Raw genomic sequence first — 22,587 nt, forward strand, 5'->3', positions numbered from 1 at the left:
TTTGAGCCGCGACTGTTGATTGGTACAAACTTAAGTGACGTCACATCCGTCAAGCGAAAAGACAGCTCACAAGATGGCGCTGCTGTAAAGGAGAAGTTGGAGTGCGCCTCCCTGCAGAGGAGATGTAGCTGATTAGTTATTCATTATTCGTCTGCATACTCCGCTCCTTTGAGACTAAACAGTGCACACAGCACAGCAAATATCTAATTATATTTCTTGGCGTTTCAATCAGCCTCTTTTCACCATTTTCCTGTTTGTCTGCAGGGAAACAAACAAAGCAAAGTGGAGAACATTCATCACTGGGGGATGGAGCTACAGTGAATTTCTTTTTTAAAAAAAAGGAAATTAGATTAATACTCATCAGGGGTCAGGCTCATTCAGCCTCTCCAGAATGACTAATTGAGTATTTATAATTGACTGCTGAAGATAAGAGCTGGAGCGGTGCTGCATGCGGATAGAGCTGATGATTGTGTTTATCTTTTATTCCTTGAGGTTTTTCTGAGACTCTTGTGGCTCTTGCAAAATGAGATTGCACAGTAGCTCCGAAAGCAAGTCAATTATTAGATGAATGCAAATTTTAATTTGAGCAAGTAAGTCTTATGACACTATGCTCCAGTGTCCAGCCTCATACAAATTATATATATAATTTTATATATATATATATGTGTGTGTGTGTGTGTGTGTGTGTGTGTGTGTATTTTTTACACAGGGCCTATTGCTACATGCAAATTTTAAAGGACAAATTCATCCAAACATGAATATTCAGTCATTATCGACTCACCCACATGCTGATGGAAAGTCAGGTGAAGTTTTATAGTCCACAACACATTTCTGGAGCTTCACAGCAAAACACCATTGCATCAATCTCCTAAACAGCTGAATTTGTTTTAAAATGTAAGAAAACATCTGGGGAAAAAAGCTCTATACAGCTCAATCGTTTTAATCCAAGTCTCCAGACGCCAAGATGTTATTTACACCCTCTTATAAGCCGAAATCTTCACTGTAGCTACCGAGCTCAAAGTGTTTCCATTTACCCGATATATTGATTGTTTTGTAAATCAGTTTGGGATCTGAGGGCTTCAATAGACTTGAATTACACTGGACTACGGCAGCTGTGTAGGAGAATGCTGCAGTGCTGTTCTGCTGTCAAGCTCCAGACATTTTCTGTGGAATATGAAACTTCACCTGACTTTCCATGTGGGTGAGTAGATAATGACTGAATTTTCATTTTTGAGTGAACTTGTCCTTTAAAGCAAACCTGCCTCCATATCACCACCATTCTCAGGTCCTGCTTAATAAATGTTCTGCTAATATTGGGTTACATTGGATAATTAGTCATGATGTCATTTACTTTCCCAACTCTAATTCCAACGGGCATGTCTTACTTGGCAGAGTGCAGGGAAGAAACTTGCATCTACCTTTTCCTACATGGCACCGCAGCTAATGTAACATCCATTTGGACCGTCTGTCAGTGAGGATCCAAGAAAGTGTTCATGACAGCCCACTGAATGGCATATTGAGGCTACAGAGGGCGTTTGGTAACGCTTGGGTGTTGTCTGTATCACCCACTGAAAACAGATGACTTCAGCAGGGCACCTCAGCTGTGAAACAGACCTGTACTTTCGGGCGAGACCCTTGAGTAAAGCCGTCAGACAGTTCTTGATTTAGCCGACTTTTCTCACAAATACTCGTCGCTTTGTGTGTTCTCACTGGGGTCGTTGCCATATTGCGTATGCAAGGATATAGGGCAGTTAAGCTTTATTACAAATAAATGAATCAGATTTTATTACAGTTTTTATTACAGAAAATCCAACCTAGGCTGCAGCTAACATCATATGTTTTTCAGAAACAGGCATGCACTTTTAATACAAGTTAGGGATTTGTGTTGTAGGTATGAGCGCTCTGTTACTAAGTGAGCCATACAGACCTGTAATGACTCACTGTTTTAATAATAAGATCACTTCTGTTTACCTAAAAGGTGTATTATTCTGGCTAAAAGCAACTAAATGTTAGAGCTGTTGCCTCACAGCGGGGAAATAGTGAGTGGTGCGTTCTGTGTGAGAGAGTGCTTTTGTGAGTTAAAAGGAAAAAAAAGACAGAGAAGGAGGGAAAGAAACAGATAGACAGCCAGAGGGACTCCACAGGTTTCAGCTCAGCTTGCTTTAATGGACAAATCCATCACACCGTCATTTCATGCCACCCCTGACTATCCACGAGTCAGATGCAGACAGAGAGAAACTTATTATCACAGGCACAGAGAAAAGACAGAATACTGACTGATTAATATAAAAATAGGAGTGAGCAGCCAGAAAAATTAGGACGCATGTGTAGACACAAAGAAGTGATGAGAACAGACATCAACATGGATGAACACATTGCCTTTTTTGGTGGAACAGTAGCCGAGACACGTCTATTTTTCTACTGACTTGATTCACTGATATCTTTATTAAGAGATCACGAAGACTCATCTCTGTCCAGGCAGATCTCTAGCTCACCCATCGCTGTCCAGACAGTCTGAGCAGCCAATGAAAAGATCATCTGCTTCTCTACCAGATGAAAAGTATTAGCTCTAATCCGTGCACTCGCCTCAGCCGGGGCCAAGAATACACAGCCCTACTTTTTAATATGGAAAATATGCGTATGGTGCCATACTCGCAATTTATGGTAATGAAATCGCAACACAGGTTGTGTAATCAACCCCAAAAGAAGCCCTTATGAGAGGAACGGCTTAGGAAATCAGATTATTACTTGATTTATGGAGAAACCGTAGGACAGATAGGCAGCCACCTCCATCTTTATCATGTTTCTTAAGTGTACAAGAATCAGGACATCAAATCACACACGTCCAACAATTGTCATGAATAAGTCCAAGGCTTATTTCCATTATTTTCTCCTTTTTTATCTTGCAATGATGAGGTTTAGGCACAAAACAGAAAACATCTTGTTTTGGCTTAAAATACCTGTTGCATCACCACAAAAAACGTCTGGAAATTGTCTCGAGGTCCCCTTAAAAATATCTGCTGGTGTGACACTTACAAATGTTGAAACACCATGGTCCCTTAAAAAATATCCAGTGGTTTTTACACAGACAGAAGTTTAAACACGGACTTCAACCGCAAACTTCATGTTTTGTTTTGTTTTGTTTTGTTTGTTTGTTAGCGTGTAACGTAACATCTGACAAATCGTTACAGCAACCTATGAGAAGCCGTTTGCATTTACGACAGTGGTGTTGCACTGAGAAACTGTTTCCCGTAAGCATTTTTTTAAACTATGGGAAGTGGTTACTTATTAAACCTCAGCGAGCACAACACTTCAGTGTTAGATTTAAGTCTGTCATCCAAAAAGGCATCAAATGCCCTCTCAAACCTATATTGAAACACAATTATTCATCTCATTTCTAATCATTTCTAATCATCTAATTAGAAGTTGATGTGATAACTGGTCCACTGGTGCAGTGATTACTAAGACTCGAACACCCACAATGTATTTCAATATTGCAGAGGAACCCTAACATGGCAATTTATTCCCTCTGTGGGTGTGTGGAAGACCAACTGCACTGCTAACAACTCAAACTGGAGGAGCACTCCTTTACCATCACGTCCCTTTGAAACCAGACAACAGCAGCACTGAGCCCCAGACACACAATCAACTCTCCGTGGGGAGCAGCTTGGTCATTATGCCTTACAGCCTGCTCTTGAACACCCTGCCGAGCCATTTATTTCACAGCCAGCATCCCCTCCGTTTACTGATCTGTTGCTCTGCGCCATGCTGCTGCACTGCCTCCGCAGGACCGGAAAGCCTTCACAGGGACTAAACAAATCTTGTCTGGAGCTGCAGAGCAAGGGCGACAATTGCTACTTATAGGAGCGAACTGGAATTGACGGCTGTGTTTGAACTTTTAACTTTTGCTCCCTCGACGATCCGTGGAAGCGTGTTGACCCAGACAGATGGTGACTGTGCCACAGCTCCACTCTGCCCACTCACCTTTTGTCTACCCACTAGAGCCAGAGAGGCACGGGTATCATGGGTAGCTCTTACAGGTCTCGTGGTGTAGGAGTTCCAACCTTTAGATGTACAGTATTGTACTAGGTGTATAATGAGGTCTCTGGATGGCTCTGTCATAACTGGGAAAATATAAGTCGCTAACTACTTCCCTGCAAATGAACACGGTAACACAATGAGCATGATATCCTCCTCCAGGATGGGTTAAATGTAGAGAACCAGTGTCACTACGTTTTACATTTTAGGATATGCGATGAATAAAAAATGTTTGCCTTAACGTATGATTCCAGAATAAATGCTGACTACAGTGTCAAAAAATGGGGTTTGTGTGTTATGGGTGTTTTTTGTTTTGGGCAGAAGCCAGGCCATTAGCGGTAGCCATGTTGCTAACGCAGTCTTTATGACAGCAGCACCGACAGTTAATACCTCATGGAAATGCTAGAAGGTGGGAATATGAACAGCTGTCTGATTCTGCTTTCACGTAGACTGTACTGATTTGCCTCACAGCGAAATCTTAAAGGAAATACCTGCTTCTTTGCCAAAAGTTAGATGAGAAGAAACAACACCTGTCAAGTGTGACAGAAGTATCAGTCTTGTCTTTTAACTCGCCAAGAAAGTGAACACGCAACCAAAATGTTGAACTAATCTTTCAATCAATGCTCAAATTTTTCTCCCATCATAGAAGGAATAATGATATTTTGAGAATATATTTCAGTTGGCTGTACGATATTGTTTAATTTAATTGACTTAAACAACTTTTCTGCGTTAAGACTTCTGAAAACAAAAATAATTGTGTACTTTTATACATGTCTCTCGTTCTCCGAGAAGGTCTGTGTTTGTTTTAATGCACGTGAACAAAGAACACGACTAAAATCAGCTCAGCAAATGTTTTATGTCGAAGAAACTGTATTCAACACGTTGGTTAGACCTCAAGGATTCTCACAATGCACACATGTAAACAAAAACTCCACTGGGTACCTTCAATAGCTGTATTTATACAACACTTGTTAGAAGGCAGACTTCTAGAAAGTACTTTGTACAGAAAGTTTGGGGTTTGAATGCATATTGCAGCTATTTTAAGTTTTATTTTGCAGTTTTCATACATTTTCTTCAGTTGATTGTAGTCTGACTTATCCATGACCACCTTTGTTTTATGGTATGAAATGAAAGTGCAATGTGCAGAAGTCAAAATGCTGCATCCTCATGCCAAGAGCTTATTATAGTCTTTTTCTATGCACTCACATGGCATGCACAGCTCTGCTTTGTACCTTTGTACTCTCTCCAGGTAGCAGCGAATGAAAAATTCCCCGGATGCCAAGAGAGGCTTTTGTTTTGCTGACATATGTTTATGCGTGCATGTGCGCATGCTCGCCGTGAATTCGATAGAGCAGCGAGAGACAGGGAGGCAGGAGAGAGAGGAGCCGTGGACGTGTTGTGAGATAACAAAAGAAAGATGACAAAAAGTGAGGAAGACAAGGCAGCGAAGGCTGGCGAGCGAGGGAATAAGCCAAGGACTTAAGGGGCCAGAGGAGGTCTGGATTCCGACAGCCTGCGGAGAACTGAGCATCCCACACACAGATGTTCACCATCATCACCCCAGACAATTAATAATAATAATAATGACTGCAGAGACAACTGGGAGAATCAGTGACTGATTGGAAGATAATTCTGTGGAATTATTTACTTTGGAGCTGCTGCAGGAGGCAGAAGCAAAGAAATATCTAACTAATTAATTCAGTTTGGTGACAGTTGTCTGATGAAAGAGCGATAGAAGAAGGAGATAGTCTGAGAGGTCGCAGAGAGTTGAAAACGAAGCCTTCATCTGATTTCATAGCAATAGTTCAGACTTTGACCTTTGAGAAAGGTTAAAACATGGAATCTCATCGGTAATCTCAGAAATTTAGTCATGATTAAAGTTTACAGTGGCTTAACTTTCACAAAATTAAAACAGGAGAAAAAAACAACCCTGAGATAAACTTTAAAAGTCTGCTCGAGGTGAATCCAGGCTACCGTAACCCATAAATCTACTACAGATCTTCAGGTCAGAGTTTGTACAGAAGCAGCAGTACACACACTCTCTCTCTCTCTCTCTCTCTCTCTCTCTCTCTCTCTCTCTCTCTCTCTGTGTGTGTGTGTGTGTGTGTGTGTGTGTGTGTGTGTGTGTGTGTGTGTGTGTGTGTGTGTGTGTGTGTGTGTGTGTGTGTGTTTCATCTGTATACCTTAAAAAATTAACTTAATTTAAAACAAAAGCTCCCCAAAATGAGCTAGACATTGCTCCGGGCTGCAGTGTAGTAAACCTCATCAGCAGGACAGACAATAAAGCCCGACAGAACATTCCTGCTTTGATTTATCTCAGAGAATGAATCTGGAGGGGATGAAGGCAAAGGTCTATCTGTACTCTTAAGTGATAAATAGTTGAAAAATAAAGTCTTCAAAGTGTTTTTAAGCCAAATAAAGCCGTGAATGTGTCTTTTTCATTTTGTTTTTTCGGGGAAATACTTGAGAGACGGTTTTGCGGGCTGCAAAGTAGCAGAAGAGGACAGAAAGGGCTTAAATCGTTGTCTGGAAGCAGAGAGTTATGGGTTTGGGAGGAGGTGATGCCTGACTGCCTCCCGGCACATTGACATTTCTGGCAGTGTCGGGGGTGAACACGTATGCAAGGGGCTGAAAACACTGACATAGAGGTTTGCTACTGCATTTGCATCAAATTTGTTGGTAAAAGGTGTAACTGATAAACAACTTATTTACTCTGAAAGGATATCTGGTAAAGTTTTATATCAAGGTTCTTGAAATAAGCGTTAGTTGACTCATCTTCTCACTATAGTCCGTCTTTACAGGGTGACTTTAGTCACAAACAATTGTAACTCTAACCGTCCAACTCGTGAACTGATCAATATGTAGTTCAGTATGTACAGTACAGTATAGTGTAGTGTAGTGCGACCTTTGGTGGTTGTGCATTGCGAAAAATCCCATAGGCTTCTTGTCGGGGGAAACAGGATGGTGCTAATTTCCAGGTTAGACTACAAAAATACGTCATCCTTGTAACACTATTTATAAGAAGCTTGTTACCAGTTGTGCTGCTTAAGAAGACTAATAAAAGCCTCTTGAGTTTCTTTTATATATTTATAATCACACTACAAACACTTATTCTAACTAATCTAACAAGCTTCCCTGTTATGTCATTGCACTCTTTATTAACAATTAACTCCATCGCTGTTGTAGAGGTAACAGGTCTGAAGAGGGAACAATGCCTAGTTAGGGTTTAATGAATCCTTTATAATTCACTACAACTATAAGAAACGTGTAAGGCCTTTATTGACATTCTTAAAGGAGTCTCTTTGTAACAGTTTGTAGCAGTTTACATGTATTAATCACTTGTTTATTGTCCATATGTGAGCAGGATGTAACATGACATGAAATATGAGACCTTCCCCGTCTCTCCCGCCTATACGAGCCTGTGGGCGACTTTTAAAAGTAGTTTAAAGCTGCTGGACTGTGGATGTCTTTGCGAAGGACTCGGGTCAGATTTTCCGTGACAGTCAAAAGGATGTGACTCTTGTGCACGCTCTCGAGTGCCTCGTCTCAGCGCCGCTCTCCGCTCCGCTAACAGAGAGCAACAGTAGCTAAAGTTAGTTTAGAAATGGAGTCCGCTGACATAGATAAGCACAACTGTACGTGCTTATACATGTTGTACAGTCCAAAAATAACACTTATATAGTCTTATTAACACATCATTATCTTATAAAGACTTAAAGGGCCTTATCACCCATTAACTAATGCTATTAAAAGGACCTTAATATAAAGCACTACTGGCTATTCCACTTATTTATTGAATAAAGTGCACATTTTGGAGCATTGAATTGACATTAGTCATTTTCACCAATGACCCTGTGAAGATGCAATCATACTCAGAAAGGAAGCAAATATGAGTATTTCGCAGCTATTGTTTATTGGAAAATAATAAACATCTTCAGTTATACTTGCTCTAATTCATACTTACATGCATACACACACACACACACACACACACACACACACACACACACACACACACAGTTATAGTCATCATGATGCATCTTTCTTATACTGAATGAAACGTCTTCCTTGATTGTCATATAGATCATCAGCATTTATAAATGCTCCAGAGGAACGGAGCAGTAGTGCAGCGAACACAATGTGTAAAGCTGGACTTCTGTGATGGCTATATCTGTGTGCTCACTCACACATGCTCACATCAGAAAACACTTTGCTCCTTCGCTGCTTTCCCTCCATCCCGGCCTGCGTCATGCTTCCTGGTCCATGACACCCACAGCATCTGTTGTTACGTGGAGCTCAGCAAGCTCTGTCATATATCACATTTTGTTCAGGTGGTCTCAGGTCTGTTTTTAGCCGTAGTTCAGCGCTGATTGAGCTGTTGACGTGGTCAGTAGGGGGAGAACAGAACCGGCGTGTGTGCTGAACAGATGGGTCCAGGGGCCGGATGCAGCAGCGCCTGGGGTGGGAGGGGCTGGCTCTGAAACAGGGCGGGGCTCGAGGTGGAGGCAGGGCGGAGGGGGAAGGAGGGCAGCGATGCCATGGCGGCAGCGACGGAGAGTTGACGCTGTAGGAGGCAAGAGGCCAGCGGTTTGTTCAGGTCCTGGTTCTTCTGCAGAGCCAGACGGATCTGAGGAGGACACGACAGACAAGGTTCAATCAGGGGTCATTTCTGTTGAGTAGGAAACCAGAGATGGACAAGGAGATAAAGTCTGGCCAACAGAAGCACAAACTGTACGAGTTACTGCCAAACAATCTTATCATGAATCTGACCTCCTTTCTACCCCTTTAATTTCATAGGATTGGAACAAATTCACGGACTGGAAGTAGGGATCAGAGCTTTCTGGGAGAGGCTCTGCACAGGAAACAAACACAATTGATGAGGGATGAACGTAAAGAGGACTCACCGCCTGGAAACTCTGGTGGCGCTGGGTGGGAGTGTAGGGGCAGAACTTGGGCTTGGCTGGTTTACCTGCTGCTCTGTCCTTGTGTCTCCTGCTGCTGATGTGCTGCAGCAGAGGAGAGAAACAGACAAACACACCGGAAAAATATAAATCCATTCAGATGCAGGCAGCAGCAGCACAAAGACGAAGCGGACAAAGAGAGTTGCTCAGAGATTTGAATAATCAGTGAAGAGGAAATTAAAGAAATCCTGATCAAAGCTCCTACTTAGACCATTCGGGATGCAAAGTGTTGATATTTTCGCTGCCTCTGACTTTGAGATTAAAAATATTCATTAGGGGCGGGTTTGGAAATCTCTTGGATTTGATTGACAAGCGCAAACAGATGGCTACGTCCGGCCCGGCACGCAGTCAGCGGTGAGCTGCTAAATATTCATGAGCACCTGGCCAAAGTTAACTTTTAAATAGTCAGTTGTGAAGACCAACGCTGTGAATGCATGTCACGAACAGAGACGCTAACACCACACTCAGAGGCTCGCTGAAATAGACTCGGCTTCGCAGCTTTGCGCTCATTATCCCGAGGGATTCATGATTTCAGCTCACCTGCAGCAACAGGTGTGAGACATTTGCTCTGTGATTAGAATAAAATATGCATGATCCTGAATGGCTCTTTCGGCATCGCATGATGGATGGAGCGATGATGGCTGTGCTCAGCTCGACGGCGTGACAGACGTTTGCATGCCTCACATTCATGAGAGGAACTAACCGGTAACGGCTGTGAGGAGCCAGTTTCTTGTGTCACCTACCGAGTTAGAGTTACTTTTTTGGTTTGTGACTTCTTACAATAGACTGTGTTTCCTCGGGGCCCCTTGTCATGTTTGAGTTGTTTATGAGTTGTTAGCAGTCCAGCCAGAGAGCGATTTCCCCTCTTAACTCCTCACATGGTTTCATTTAAATAACTGTTCAAGGCCCAAAGATGTTAAACTATGCTTCAATGAAAGTAAAAAAAAAAAAATAAGTACAAATTCTTGAAGCATAACTTTGTTTTTCTTTGTATTCTCCCATTAATCATCTCATAACTCATTTATGTGGGGAGGGGCCTAACCCATAGTTTGGGAACAACTGTACTTATCTACCCAACATATACACATATAATGTCAATAATGTCAGATATAATCATATATTTCAGTCATTGCATTTCATTGTTTGTTAACAGTCAAATAACTAATTCATATTGAAGACCATCTAAGTATTAAGTTTATGGATTTTTTAATTTTTGTACTTTATATCTATATATTTTTTTTGTCTTTTTATATCTAAAATCATTTTCCCGTTTAAATTGTTTAATTAAATGGTTTTATTTTGTTTTCTGCTACTCAGAGGCCCAAATGTGTTGAAGTGCCTTGTTGTTTGTAATTACCTTGCTCAATAAAGCATTTTTAGTGAGGTGCTGTTATGCATATTCACAAGCTTGTTCCAAAGTCGGATCATCTGAAATTCATGTCTCACATTTTGGCGTCAACGTCCTGTATCTCCAGTGATGCCGAAAACTAAACTGGTCTAAACTTATCTCTGTATTTGTGTGTTAGTCTGTTAATGTGTTAATCAGTCGTTTTCAGCCACTGACCTGTTTGAGCTGAGTCTCGGAGTTGACGTGCACATCGCAGATCTCACAATGGAAAGTCTTGTACTGGAGTCCCGTCGACGCCTCCGACGGTGGGGCCAACTTGGCCTTGACCCCTGTCCTCGGGAAGGACTTGATGGCTCCGTCACCGCTCCTTGCCTCCAGCATCGTCTTGTGCTTAGTGCCTGAGCAGACATAGAGTCGCGTCAGCAGAGTGTCACACAACACAGCGCGAGAAGCTTGACGACAGCTTGGCTTCGCCTACAGTCTCTCACCGCTATTGTGGGCCTGCAGCTGGGAGGCCGAGTTGACGGCCACCTTGCAGAGGGAGCAGTAGAGCAGACGTATGGCTTTCTCTTCTTCTGTTTCCCCCTCTGGAGCCACCTCCGCCTCTCCGTCTCTCTGCGTATCTGTCTCTGGTGTCCTCGGGTCAGGTAACAGGGAGGGGTCGGAGGGTGCTGTCACGGCTTCAGAGGGGCCGCTGCCCGACGGTGCCGCCTCTGAGGTTGGGTTCGGGGCTGAGGGTTCTGAAGAAACAGGAAAGTTCAACTTCAACATTTTTCCACTTCTATGAAATTCCTCAACTCTTGCTGCTTACAATAAGAAGCACCAATTTCGTGACATGCTCGAAGACAGATATAAAAACTCACCAGGCTACAGGTGATTATGAGCTCTATCAACTCCCTAATCGCACTAATAATCAATGATTTCCCCTGGGAGCCTCCTCCCAGCACTAAAACTGAACAGTTTTGTTCAGAGATGATTCGCCTCTATTATCTTCTGTGCGACTGACTTGAAGAGGTTCCCTGGAGGAGCGCGTGCTGATATAAGGATTCACTCTTTGCTAATAACAATGATTAGCCCTGCTTTACTGAGTGGGTGTCTGTTACCATTGATTCCCCACTCTTAGAGGCCAATGAGGTTGTTTGCTGAAGTAATCTTCAGAGAGCTCTCCCACCGTCTCATCCACTTTGCTGAAGCTACCTCCAAACTGGAAACAATCGCTCGTTCTTTCTCCCTCGCAAACAAACTCTCATATCGGCCACGTCGAGTGCAATTCTCCAAATCTTTTTTTCCCTCTAGCTCGCAGCAAAATGTATTATTTTCGGTCCTCAGCGCCCACACGCATGCAAAAGTAGCACATTAGGGCTGGCACACGTATATACACATGTCGGAAAGCAATCGTCCTGCACAAACACACGCTATACAGATCATATTCAAAGAGTTTTCTCTGTGCGTTTGATCTCCCGGGGCCACTGAGGAGGTCAGTAGATGTAGACATGGAGAAGGAGCAGAAGATAATGCCCAACCTTTAATCTCTTCACTGTGAAACCCGAAGCAGCAGGAGGTTTATCACATCAAAGAGTTAAAGTCGTGACTGGGAAAGGAAGGTTTGAGCCGTACATTCATATATCTACCGCTGTCTTATATTTGATGTCTGCACACACACACACACACACACACACACACACACACACAGGGGGAGTATGCGTGCCTGCAGAGACACACACCTCCTGATGCTGTGTCGGAGCTGGAGGGCTGCGAGCAGGGTGACGAGAGGATTTGCGATGCGGTTTCCTTGGCGACTGGTTCAGAGGTCCTGATCTTTGAATCTGGGGCGTCCAGAGCTTTCAGCCTTTTCGCGTGTTTGGTGCCACTATAATGGGAGGAAGCCTGCGCCTGTGTGCACAACAGCAAACGAGATGATGTGAACGGACTGGACACAATTATTTAGCAATGCGAATCCCACCATGCTTTTATTCTGAGCAACAACACATGACTGGAATAACAAAGTTTTCGAGGCTGCTATCACTCCCACGTTGATTGGCAGATGTGTTAATATACAGACGAGCAACGAGTAAATCACACATTGCTCGTTGAAATGCATGCTTACAGCAGTTTCAAGCAGCCCTGTTTTGCATTTACATATTCTTTGTTTTCCATCTATTCTTTCTGACAGTGATTCTTGTATTGCAAGCTCAGTTCAGCACAAATTAGCGCTTGATTATGAGTCATTCTTTAAGCACATTAAAAACAAACAAAACAAAAATATGAAAGCTCTGCATAATCAAACATAGATGTGCACATTTCACCCGATAATTCTTCAAACCAGGAAAACAGCCAAATAACAAGGGCAGGACTCCTAAGCCAGATCAACTGTCATGCAAGGGTGTGTGTGAGAACGAAAACGCCCTCCAAGAAAAGCAATTTAAAGCGTGTGTTTCTCACAGGACAACACCCACATCAGAGTTGAACCTCAGTCGACAGACGCCACAGGAGCTGGCCTTCCTCTTCAGCTGCGAGGTTAGCCCGAAGGCCGGGCCGATCAGAGCTTTATGGACGTGATCCATCTGCGACAGAGGAGAGGCGTGGCGTTTAAGTCAGGACTTGTTTATGATTGTGAAAGACAAGGGTGTAGGTAGGAGTCAAAGTGGTCAGCTGAGGCGTAAATGACATGCTGTCTGCAAGGTAACGTGCTCCTTTAAAGAAAACAAAGATTTATTAAAGCTCAGGTTAGTTTATCTGGCACCCAGTCGTGTATGAACACAACAGCAGACAGACACATCATTCGCTGGCGACAACGTGACAACATTAGGAGTGTGTAAGGACATGCCTTGCAACAAAGAGAGGCTACACCTTGAATAACCTCAACGGGTTTATTAGTGTCACTCCACCTAAAATGTTTTGTCTGATGCTGGTGGCTGTCAAAGTCAGAGGAGGCATTCTCAGAATGTCAATTAATTCTAGTTACATGTTTCAAAACGTTTACACAAACCTGTCAAACCACGCTTGCAGCTAGTCCAACCCATCAGCATGTCCCAAACAAGCATAACTGTTTACAGATTGAACTCTGCCATTTCAATTTCCATAAAGCTTGTGAGCATCAGTCAGTTCATTGGTTAGAAAAACAGTCACTACTTGCTGACTGTCTAACTTGATGCTGTACTTCCTAAACAAAATGCAGCGTAACTGACTAGCATTATGCAGTGTAGGCACCAAATAAAGGTGGGGTAATGCCATCCACCTTTAACAGTTATAAATGTAATTTCTGCCGCTAGTGGTCTTTAACACCCAGAGTCACATCGGATTCTGCTCTGACCTGGAGCTGTTTACAGACGGGAGGAGAGCTCGGATATTACTTTTTAACTTTTGGGATTAAAAAGTGGATTTATCTTCACTCCTGTTTATCAGCAGTGATCCATGGAGGTGACCACCACCGTCGTGTGTAATGTTGACTGCTGACTGGAAATGTTATGGAACGTAATGTAATAGAGAGGAGAGGGGAAAAGAACAGAGAGAGAGCGGAAATCTCCGGTGAGTGCTGAGTTCAGTGAGAGGTTGTCAAACTCACTTTGCTGGCGGTGAACACAACATTAAACCACCACCCCTGCTGATGACAATCTATCTGATATGACTCAGGACACATGTTCAAGGATGCGGTAATGATAAAGTTTTATTCGTGCTACGTTCAGTCTGCTGACTTCCTTCCACAGGCGACCAAATGAATGGGATTGGATTTGGGATGATGTGAGTGCAACTCAACAACATATGTAACAAAGGTCATTTTTAGACATTTCAATGCATAAATCTCACATATCATATTTTTTACTTAACAGAGGAAACACACCATGAATTCACGTGTTGTGCTGTTCTGCAACATGAACACACAAGAAACAACTAACTAAGAAAAACATTTTCACCCCGTCCAGATTCGGTTTATTTATGAGCCCTGTGCACTTCTGGACATTACCTACTGGAATGTTTAATGAGCACATATACCCAACGCAATAAAACCCAACTGGCCTTTGTGGAGCAAAACCAACCTATTACCTGTGATGAAATGTAGGGAGCCGTATAAGCGGCCACAACCTGGGAGGCTTTATGGAAATCTGGCTGGTGGTGACGTAAAACTTTATGTGTTATTGCGGGTCAGCCAAGTGGTTCTGTAAGCCCCGGGAACATATAGCACGGCGCGGGAGATTGAGCCTATTTCTTTAGCGCCAAAGATGAATTACTGTATGCGCTTTTCGAATGTTACGGACACGACGGGATCTGTCTGCATGTGTGTGTTTGCGCATGTGTGTGTTCTCATTTTCTTTGATCATCACACCAGGCAGCTGCACACGAATGCATCTCTGCAGCCTCTTATCTCTCCCTGTTTCCCTGCAGCTGTTTGTGTACACACAGTACGACTCGAGCAAGCATGTAACAGAAGATAGGCTTCTTTCACGTTTCAGATTCAAAAGACGTCTGTAATAATAACCGTGACATGGATAGAGATGTGTAAATGTGTAACATCAATAACAACACGGCCACATTAATGTTAAACATTTATGAGATTGGGACTTTTATGTTTCATGGAACGAACATTTTGAGTGAAGGCCCGTCTCCCTCCCTCCTCAGCCCCGAGGTATCGCCACCTGACCTCCCTTCACACATTCCTCACTTCACCCCTCCATCTGCTCCCCTCTGAACTCGCCGCCTCTCCCTCCGTCTCCGTCTGATCAAAGTCACCTTCCTGCCTCCCTCTGGACTCACTCCCTTACCCTTCACTCCCACTCGACGCTCCGGGGTGGACCAGCACCTGTGGCAAAGTCGTTTCGCCCTTCTTACTCGTTGCCTCGCCTTTCTTTCGTCTGAGCACACACCTTACCACCTCTGCCTGCGCTGCTTTACTGTGACATTACAAGCAGAAAAAGCAGTAAAGTCGTTAAATAAAGACATGTCAGCACCACGCAGCTCCGATATTAATCACGTTCTCTCTCACCTCTTCACTCACGGCGGTGGTGGCATGTCAGACATGCTAGCACGCCGTGAGTTATGGCTCAAACATATGGCCAAGTGAAATAAAGCAGACTGCTACCTGGAGCGCAGTCAGCATTTATAATGATATATGTGCCTGGATTTACATAGTGTACCAGCGTGACAGCCATGTGTGAGCGCATGACGTCAAGGTTATGATGAATGAGCTGCTGCTTTTGGATCTTTGTCATTTAAATGATTATTTGCTTGGAAACAAAAGCACTGTGTTAATAATTACAACAACAACAAAAAAAACTCTGTCAAACTACGAGCCAAACTCGTCAGTGAGGTCCCAGTCTGCAGCTGGATCTCTGGCTCACGACAAACATCCACTGCACACGCACGTTTGTGCAACCCTGTAACCATGACAACCCACATGTGGGCACCAAACAAACGCTTCGACAGAGGCCAGCATAAAGTAAAAGAAAATGCAGGCTTATACACACTCACGCACAAGCAGAAAACACCCCACACATAAAAACACACATTCCTGGAGAAAAGGCAGCCAGCTAGAGTTCAGCTGTGTGCCCACTTATAACACCCACAGGTTCAAATGAGAGGAGGGAGACGATTCCCTTCACACTACAGCGACGTATCCAGCTTGAAGACAAAATATAATTGAGACAAAATTATTTTTCTCTCTGTTTGTTTTCACCCTAATAAAGGTGTAACTTGTAAAATATGTCCAGGATTCGAAGGTAATAGAGTAACCAACAGCTGCTGCTGCTCAGTTAGCTGTGGAGCCAGTGGTCCTTGAGTTGTGGTGAGCTGGAGACTGGTGTTCGGTGCTCACCTCAACCTGGTTTGACGGGGACTGAGACTGACAGATGCCAGTTTGAAGACAGGGGATACAGTACGGAGGTGTTCGGTTGTTATTTTTCTGTTTGGTGAGGAAAAGAGATGTAAGAATGTTTTCTTTCTTGACATTTTGTTCATTTGTTCATCTTGTTGATTTATTACACTAAACGCTAACAGAAAATCGCCACTGGCATATATCTCTTGGCTAAAACTCACCTCTTGTGGTACAAAGTGGAGACAGGTCAGGCTAACGGGTTAACAAAGACGTGTTTGAATGTTTTATACTGAAATTCTGGCCATATCTTCAAGTTGCTTTTTTAAATCAAAACCTCAAAAGCAGCTGTGAAGCATGACCTCAAACATGTCAATCAGGTATCAATTTATACAACTAGACAAGTTATCTGGTTCCACTTTCTCCAGTGGGGGGATTTGCTGCTTTTCTTTGGCCTATATGATAGTAAACTGAGTATTTGGGCTTTTGGTCTGAAGATACCACAAGACACTGAATTTGTTACATCAGGCTCCAGGAAATCATGTATACTATAATACAGATTTTATAGGTTAAAAAACATATTATAGAATAATAATCATCGGTTGCAAAAAGAAGAAAAAGAGTTGAAATCCATAAATCTCTCAAATAAACACAACCAACAAGAAGCATTGTAAAGGTCAGTGACTTCTACAGGGCTGCAGAGTGGGAGAAGTATTGGAAATGGAATAAAATGAAAGGAGAGTTAAAAATAGGTGAGAGGGGATGTGACTCAGCAGGGGGAAGGCGATGCGAGATGTTTGGAGAAATCATTCGACCTGTGGTAAATTACACGTGAGATGGCTTTTCTGACTTGAGCGGGAAGGTCATCCACCACGAGGACGCCGAGAGAACTCCGAGAGAGAACGGTCATGTTTGATTTTTTGGTGAGAACAAAAGAAAGAGAAGGAGAGGCGAGGAGTCGGAGGTGCATGAGAGGGATGAGGGAGACCAAGTGGAAAATGCGAGAGAGCAGAGATGAAGTGAAGAGGGTGATGGAGCAAGAGCAATGCAGGAAAAGTGGAAGAGGTGGATGAGAAGGGTGGAGAGAGGAGACCCAGACCGATGTCCGATTCCTGCTCGGGTGGCAGAAAGGCTTTTTGACGAAGAGGGAGAGGTTACACACACATACAGCACGCGCACACGCAGAAACATGCACGCAATCCTCTTGCACATGATGATTTAGAAGTAGCTGCTTCATTTAAAGCTGAGGTTTTGTAATAGGTTCGGCATTAGTGAAAGTGTGAGGACAAAAAAACCCACACACCATGTTTTCTTGGCTTCATGTGTCTCAAAACAAGCGCATTTCTAGCGTAGAGGTGTTAGAAACTGTTTTGTACTACACAGTGAAGCTACATTATTTATACTACACCGATTGAGGCAGGGAAAATGATTTCATGCATCATACAGCCAGCGAGTATATCAAGACATACAGCACGATTCCCCCTGTAAACCAGACGTCAGCCCTCAGCCCCGGCTGACACATTGACTCTCTTTGGGGCTTGCACTTGGCCGCCGTTCGCTCTCTCCACCTTCACCCTTCACAAGCACCTGGGGCAGACACGAGCCGTGTGCGAGGAATACCAAAGAATCAGCCCCCCCCCCCCCCCCCCCCCCCCCCCCCCGGGTTGTGTGGAAAATGTCATAGCTCTCTGCATCAGAGGTGATATATTTGGAAAGGTGTGGGCAGCTCGCTCATGCATCTGTGTATTGGAAAATAACTCCACGCAGGCAGACTGTTTCCATGAAATAAACTCCCCCACTTGCAGCGTGATAAAGTGAACGGTTGGGGTTCTGATTTTGTTTTTCTTTTTACAAAAAGGCAGGATGGTACAGTTGCGATGACAACGGAGGTGACAGACAGTACTCACATCTGTGAATCGAGGCAGCAGGTGGAAGGGGAGGAGGGGCTTGGCGTCCGGGGAGGCCTGGGTCCTGCCCAGCGTGGGACGAGCCAGCGGCGGCAGAACGCTGTGACACACATTACCTAAGAGACAGCACGGCAGGGATGAGACAGGTAGACAGATAAACATATGGAGGAATGACTCAATAAGGGATGAGGTGATCGCTCGTGGAAATAATACGACGACGATGATGACGACGATGAAAGCTATTACACCAGAGAGATGAAGACATCCAGTGCTCAAAGGTTTTCGCGCTCAGGATCTTGTCACATTGTATTGTCGGTTTAAGATTGTCAGAACAAAGTGTTGGGATGCACTTCCTTCAGCTCGTTCCTCTTTTCCCACCTCGCTGTGGAGGCTTCTTATCATTTGTCTGTTTTAAGCTGTAAGAAATTCAAACTCAGAATTTTTAACATTTACAATATTAATGAGATGAATGAAGTATTGATTTTTTCCATGACTGAATAAACAAGCTGTTCTCAGAGGAAAATAAGGTCCCCAGAACACTGTTGGAAGCTAGAGAGGTGGCAGGGTCCGCCAAATATAAACAAAGTAAAACAGTATGAAACTGTGTTGTCCCTTAAGGTCAGTTTGTTTATTCAGTCATGCAAACAAAAAGAGTTTGTTTATTTCGTTTGTTCAGGCATAAAAAAATCAGTCAATGAAGATCTTTCTCTTCTGATTAAAATGTCTTCCCGAGAACTACATTGTGCACCCTTGAGTGCCGGTGCTTGTGAAATTTGTACACACAAGTGGAAGGTGAGTGCATACATTTACGCAATACTGCAATTCTGAGGTACGTGAATATTTCCATTCATTCACTACACTTGAGAGTGTAATATTATTGGCAGAATAAGACTTTACATACAAAACATTTTTCATCATTTTATAAAATATGATAGATTTAAAAGCTGCTTGCACATAAAACCATCAGTAATAATAATATAATAATATAATACATTGTATAAAATAATGACCCTGACCCTTACCCCTGTATTTTCATCTGTTTCCCTGAATGGTCACAAATATGTTTACATGATACGAAAGCTTATGAGCCCTCTTTATATATAGGACCTTGAAGCTGAAGTGTCGGGCCTACTCATGAGGCTGAATGTGCTTTTACACACACACACACACACACACACACACACAAACACAGACGCACTCAGGGGGACATTGAAGGTTAATGAATACTCTACACAGGTGCACAACTACAGCTATAGTCAGGGTGCACACACACACACACACACACACACACACACCCACACACACACACACACACGCACGCACACACACACACACACACACACACACACACACACACTCACATTCCAGCTTCAATGAGGCCATTACTAAAGTGCTGCTTGATAAGCGTCTTGTTTGTGTTGCTCGGTCCTGATTATGGAAGCTTGTTTTCTGGTGTGCATGTTCTCTGGGCTTGATTACAGTTTGATTCAGGACCAGCCTGCATGTGTAATCATCATAATCAAAATCGCAACACACCCATCCGCTCAGCCATTAGTCTGATTGCCTTTAACTAGCTTAAGTCATGTTTGTGCGCACGTGATGCTGTGCATGTTCGACGTGAGCACTGGCTTCTGCATGCGGGGCTGCCATGAACACACATGTGTGCGTGACAGTGTATTACAGCTCTTCTCTCAAACTGAGTCAGCACAGCGGCAGTCAGGGTGGACTAAACTGTGGCTCACTTTTCATTGCTTTTACACAAAATACATTCAATCGCCCCAATTTTCTACAAAAACAAAAATAGAGAAGCCCAATTGCAGACACACACTCGGCAAATCACACATCCAGGTGGTTATACTTTTCAATTTCATTCCATGTAAAAAAGGGCAAATCTTTGGGATGAGTTTCCAAACAGAGACTCCGTCGAGGGTCCTCTATCTTGCAGAGGAACTCTTTTTCTCAAGCAGGTGGAAAATTTCTGACCACCGTTCCCATGATCAGATGTCCCTCTTGGACCAATGAATGTTGGATGTCTGGACATATCTGATGAAGACTGCCAGAGATGGATCAAGCGTCCAAAAAGTGTCTTTCCCAGCTGGATTACTGGGGACAAAAACTGTGACGTGGATGAGAACTTGACAGGGTTGATTGGCACTTTTGTATTTCTATATCCCATACATGTGTGTTTACTTTTATGTTGCCTTCCTTGAACTACTTTGGTTTTAATCTCTACACTTTGAATTACTCAAGGCAAAGATAGAAAAAATAAAGCCTGCATTGTTTGTGATATAGAGTCGTATTATAGGATAAACACGATTAAATCCTAATTCGCGCTTGGTTGTCAAGAGAAGGGTTTACAGAGCTATTTTCGAGGGTTACAAGTGTTAATTACTTTTTTGTTGTTGTTTCCTTTCATATTTTTGGAGGGTAGCTTGATCAGCATAAATAAGCAATTTGCTTCTGCCTACGCCTGTTCAATCACTACTTAATACACGGACTGTTGACTTTGTTTATACTGTTTATATTTACTGTATTCTGTGTGATGACTTAATAAAAATCGTGCTACTACACCCGTGTGATCAAGAATATTAAAAACCTGCAACAAGCTCAGCTGCAACGAACTGTCAAAACTGCAAAGCGGAAAAGACATAAAGTCTCAAAGTACTACAACATACTTCGTGTCGTTTACGTCACCGTGATATCAGTGATGCATCAGTCTCAGATACTGTAGATGTCCACCTGTCTGTCTCATCCGTCAGTACTTTCTTGTATGTGCCAGTGTGGGGATCCCACTTTAAGGAATTTTAGGTGTCAGTATCCAACACGGCTGTCGACCGGCAGTAGAAACTGTAGAATAATTAATCATAACCAATGTGCACATAATCACGGTGGTTTCTGTGTTCTGTGTGGCTCGACAATGCACAAAATGAAGGTAGGGACTGCAGATGGAACAGATACCTGCTGCCTTCAGATCACTGTGACAGTCACCATATGGAAAATGCCGTCAGTCCAGGCTGTCGTGGACCGCAGAGCTGCAGCATTCACACATTCCTGCCTGTCTGGCATTATAACTCCACAATCGGAAAAAACAATGAGGAACTCAAATGGCACATGACTGACGTCGCTACAACCTCTACCGCACCTCTCCTGTGCCAGTTCACAGGTTCGCGACTGCGTTTCATGTTGAGCAAGTAACACGCTGGAGGTAGAGCGATGACTTTCCTTTTTAATAAATTTAGAAAACTATTTACAGAATATGAATTTGTTATAAATGTGCCTATGGAATAAGTTGCAGCCTCTCACTCCTGGGCGCCGTGACGCCTTTTTGTCCATAACGCCTACTGTTTGTCATTGACGTGGGATGTTTGTTATGTTTAGCAACTCCTCTAAATTTTAGCTGAGGTGCAGAGACGCAGTCACGTCTGGAAACTGAAGGAAAAAAACAGATTATCCTACAAATGTGCAATATGTGTCATAGCTGAACCAGCAGACGAACACATGTACAAGCACTGGAACAGCAACTCTTCATTTTCTTTTTCTTTTATCTTTTTATCAGAGATTATTTAAAGGTGCACTATGTAGTTTTTTGTTTTAGTTTTTATGACTAAACAAACTAAATAAACAAACTCTTTGCTTCCATGACTGAATAAACTGAATAAACAAACTGACCTTAAAGGACAACACAAATTCATTCTGATTTACTTTGTTTATATGTGGCGGACCCTGCCACCTTTCTATCAAACAGCTTATTTATTCAGTTATGGAAAAAACATAAAAACATTTCCGAGTCTGCGTTATTACCTCATTAATATTGTAAACATTAAAATTCTGAGTTTGAATTTCTTCTCCAAAACTACACAGCGCTCCTTTAAAACGGCATTATTTCCACTCTCTCTCCCAGCAGGGGGCGCTGCAGCCCCTCACCTGTACCATGCTCAAGCTTTCGTAAGAAATGACTGAAGAATTTAGGAGATACAAGAAACACGTGGATGTGATGACACAGCGACCTGAAATTAAGTCTGAGTAGCCTGATGCATCCAACACTAAAACCATGCATTTATACAAGAAATTACAATATAAGAGTCTTTATTTGCCTGTTTCTGAGAGCTATTCTGCTTTTATATTAGTGAGTTATGTCAAGAGGATTCTCCCTTGGATGCAGTTGTTGTTTCTCAGGAGGATTATTGGAGTCAGGCTCTGAACTCAGACATAAAGCCGGACCATGATCTGCGCCTCGTGCTCCAGCATCAGCTGCGCTCTCGCCGCCTCTCCTCCTCCACCGAGCAGGTGACTGACTTCACAAAGCTCTCATCCGTCTCATCTCATCTCAACGTAGCAACAAGTGACTGTTATCAACAACAACAACTAAACTCCTCTGACATCGAGCACAGAACGCGGCGTTTACGTACCGAAATACATGTCTGCAATCCGACTGTTCAGCGTGAGATAAAAGTATGTCTCATCTCCAGGCGGAGCTGAGGCTCTGCGTCTGTCTCCTCCACAGTCTCGGTCTATCTCGCTCCTGCG

The 22,587-nt window shown here is 43.2% G+C and overlaps 1 protein-coding gene across 2 annotated transcripts; it reads right to left on the reverse strand.

Moving 5' to 3' along the window:
- Positions 1–7,879: 7,879 nt before the first annotated feature.
- On the reverse strand, positions 7,880–22,587 carry LOC311272535 (zinc finger protein 385D-like). Of its 2 annotated transcripts, XM_084379012.1 has the most exons (8): positions 22,470–22,587; positions 18,061–18,176; positions 12,804–12,911; positions 12,072–12,240; positions 10,836–11,087; positions 10,564–10,745; positions 8,943–9,044; positions 7,880–8,665 (listed from the first exon to the last, which is right to left on the reverse strand). In XM_084379012.1, the coding sequence occupies exons 1-8, from the start codon at positions 22,477–22,479 to the stop codon at positions 8,426–8,428; spliced, it is 1,179 nt and encodes a 392-aa protein (XP_084235138.1). In that variant the 5' UTR covers positions 22,480–22,587; the 3' UTR covers positions 7,880–8,425. The 2 variants fall into 2 exon arrangements, with proteins under 2 accessions (XP_084235138.1, XP_084235139.1); XM_084379013.1 differs by lacking the exon at positions 18,061–18,176 and having other exon boundaries at positions 7,881–8,665.

The sequence above is a fragment of the Pagrus pagrus genome (genome assembly GCF_965226575.1).
Source record: "Pagrus pagrus genome assembly, chromosome: 17".
Taxonomy (NCBI): domain Eukaryota; kingdom Metazoa; phylum Chordata; class Actinopteri; order Spariformes; family Sparidae; genus Pagrus; species Pagrus pagrus.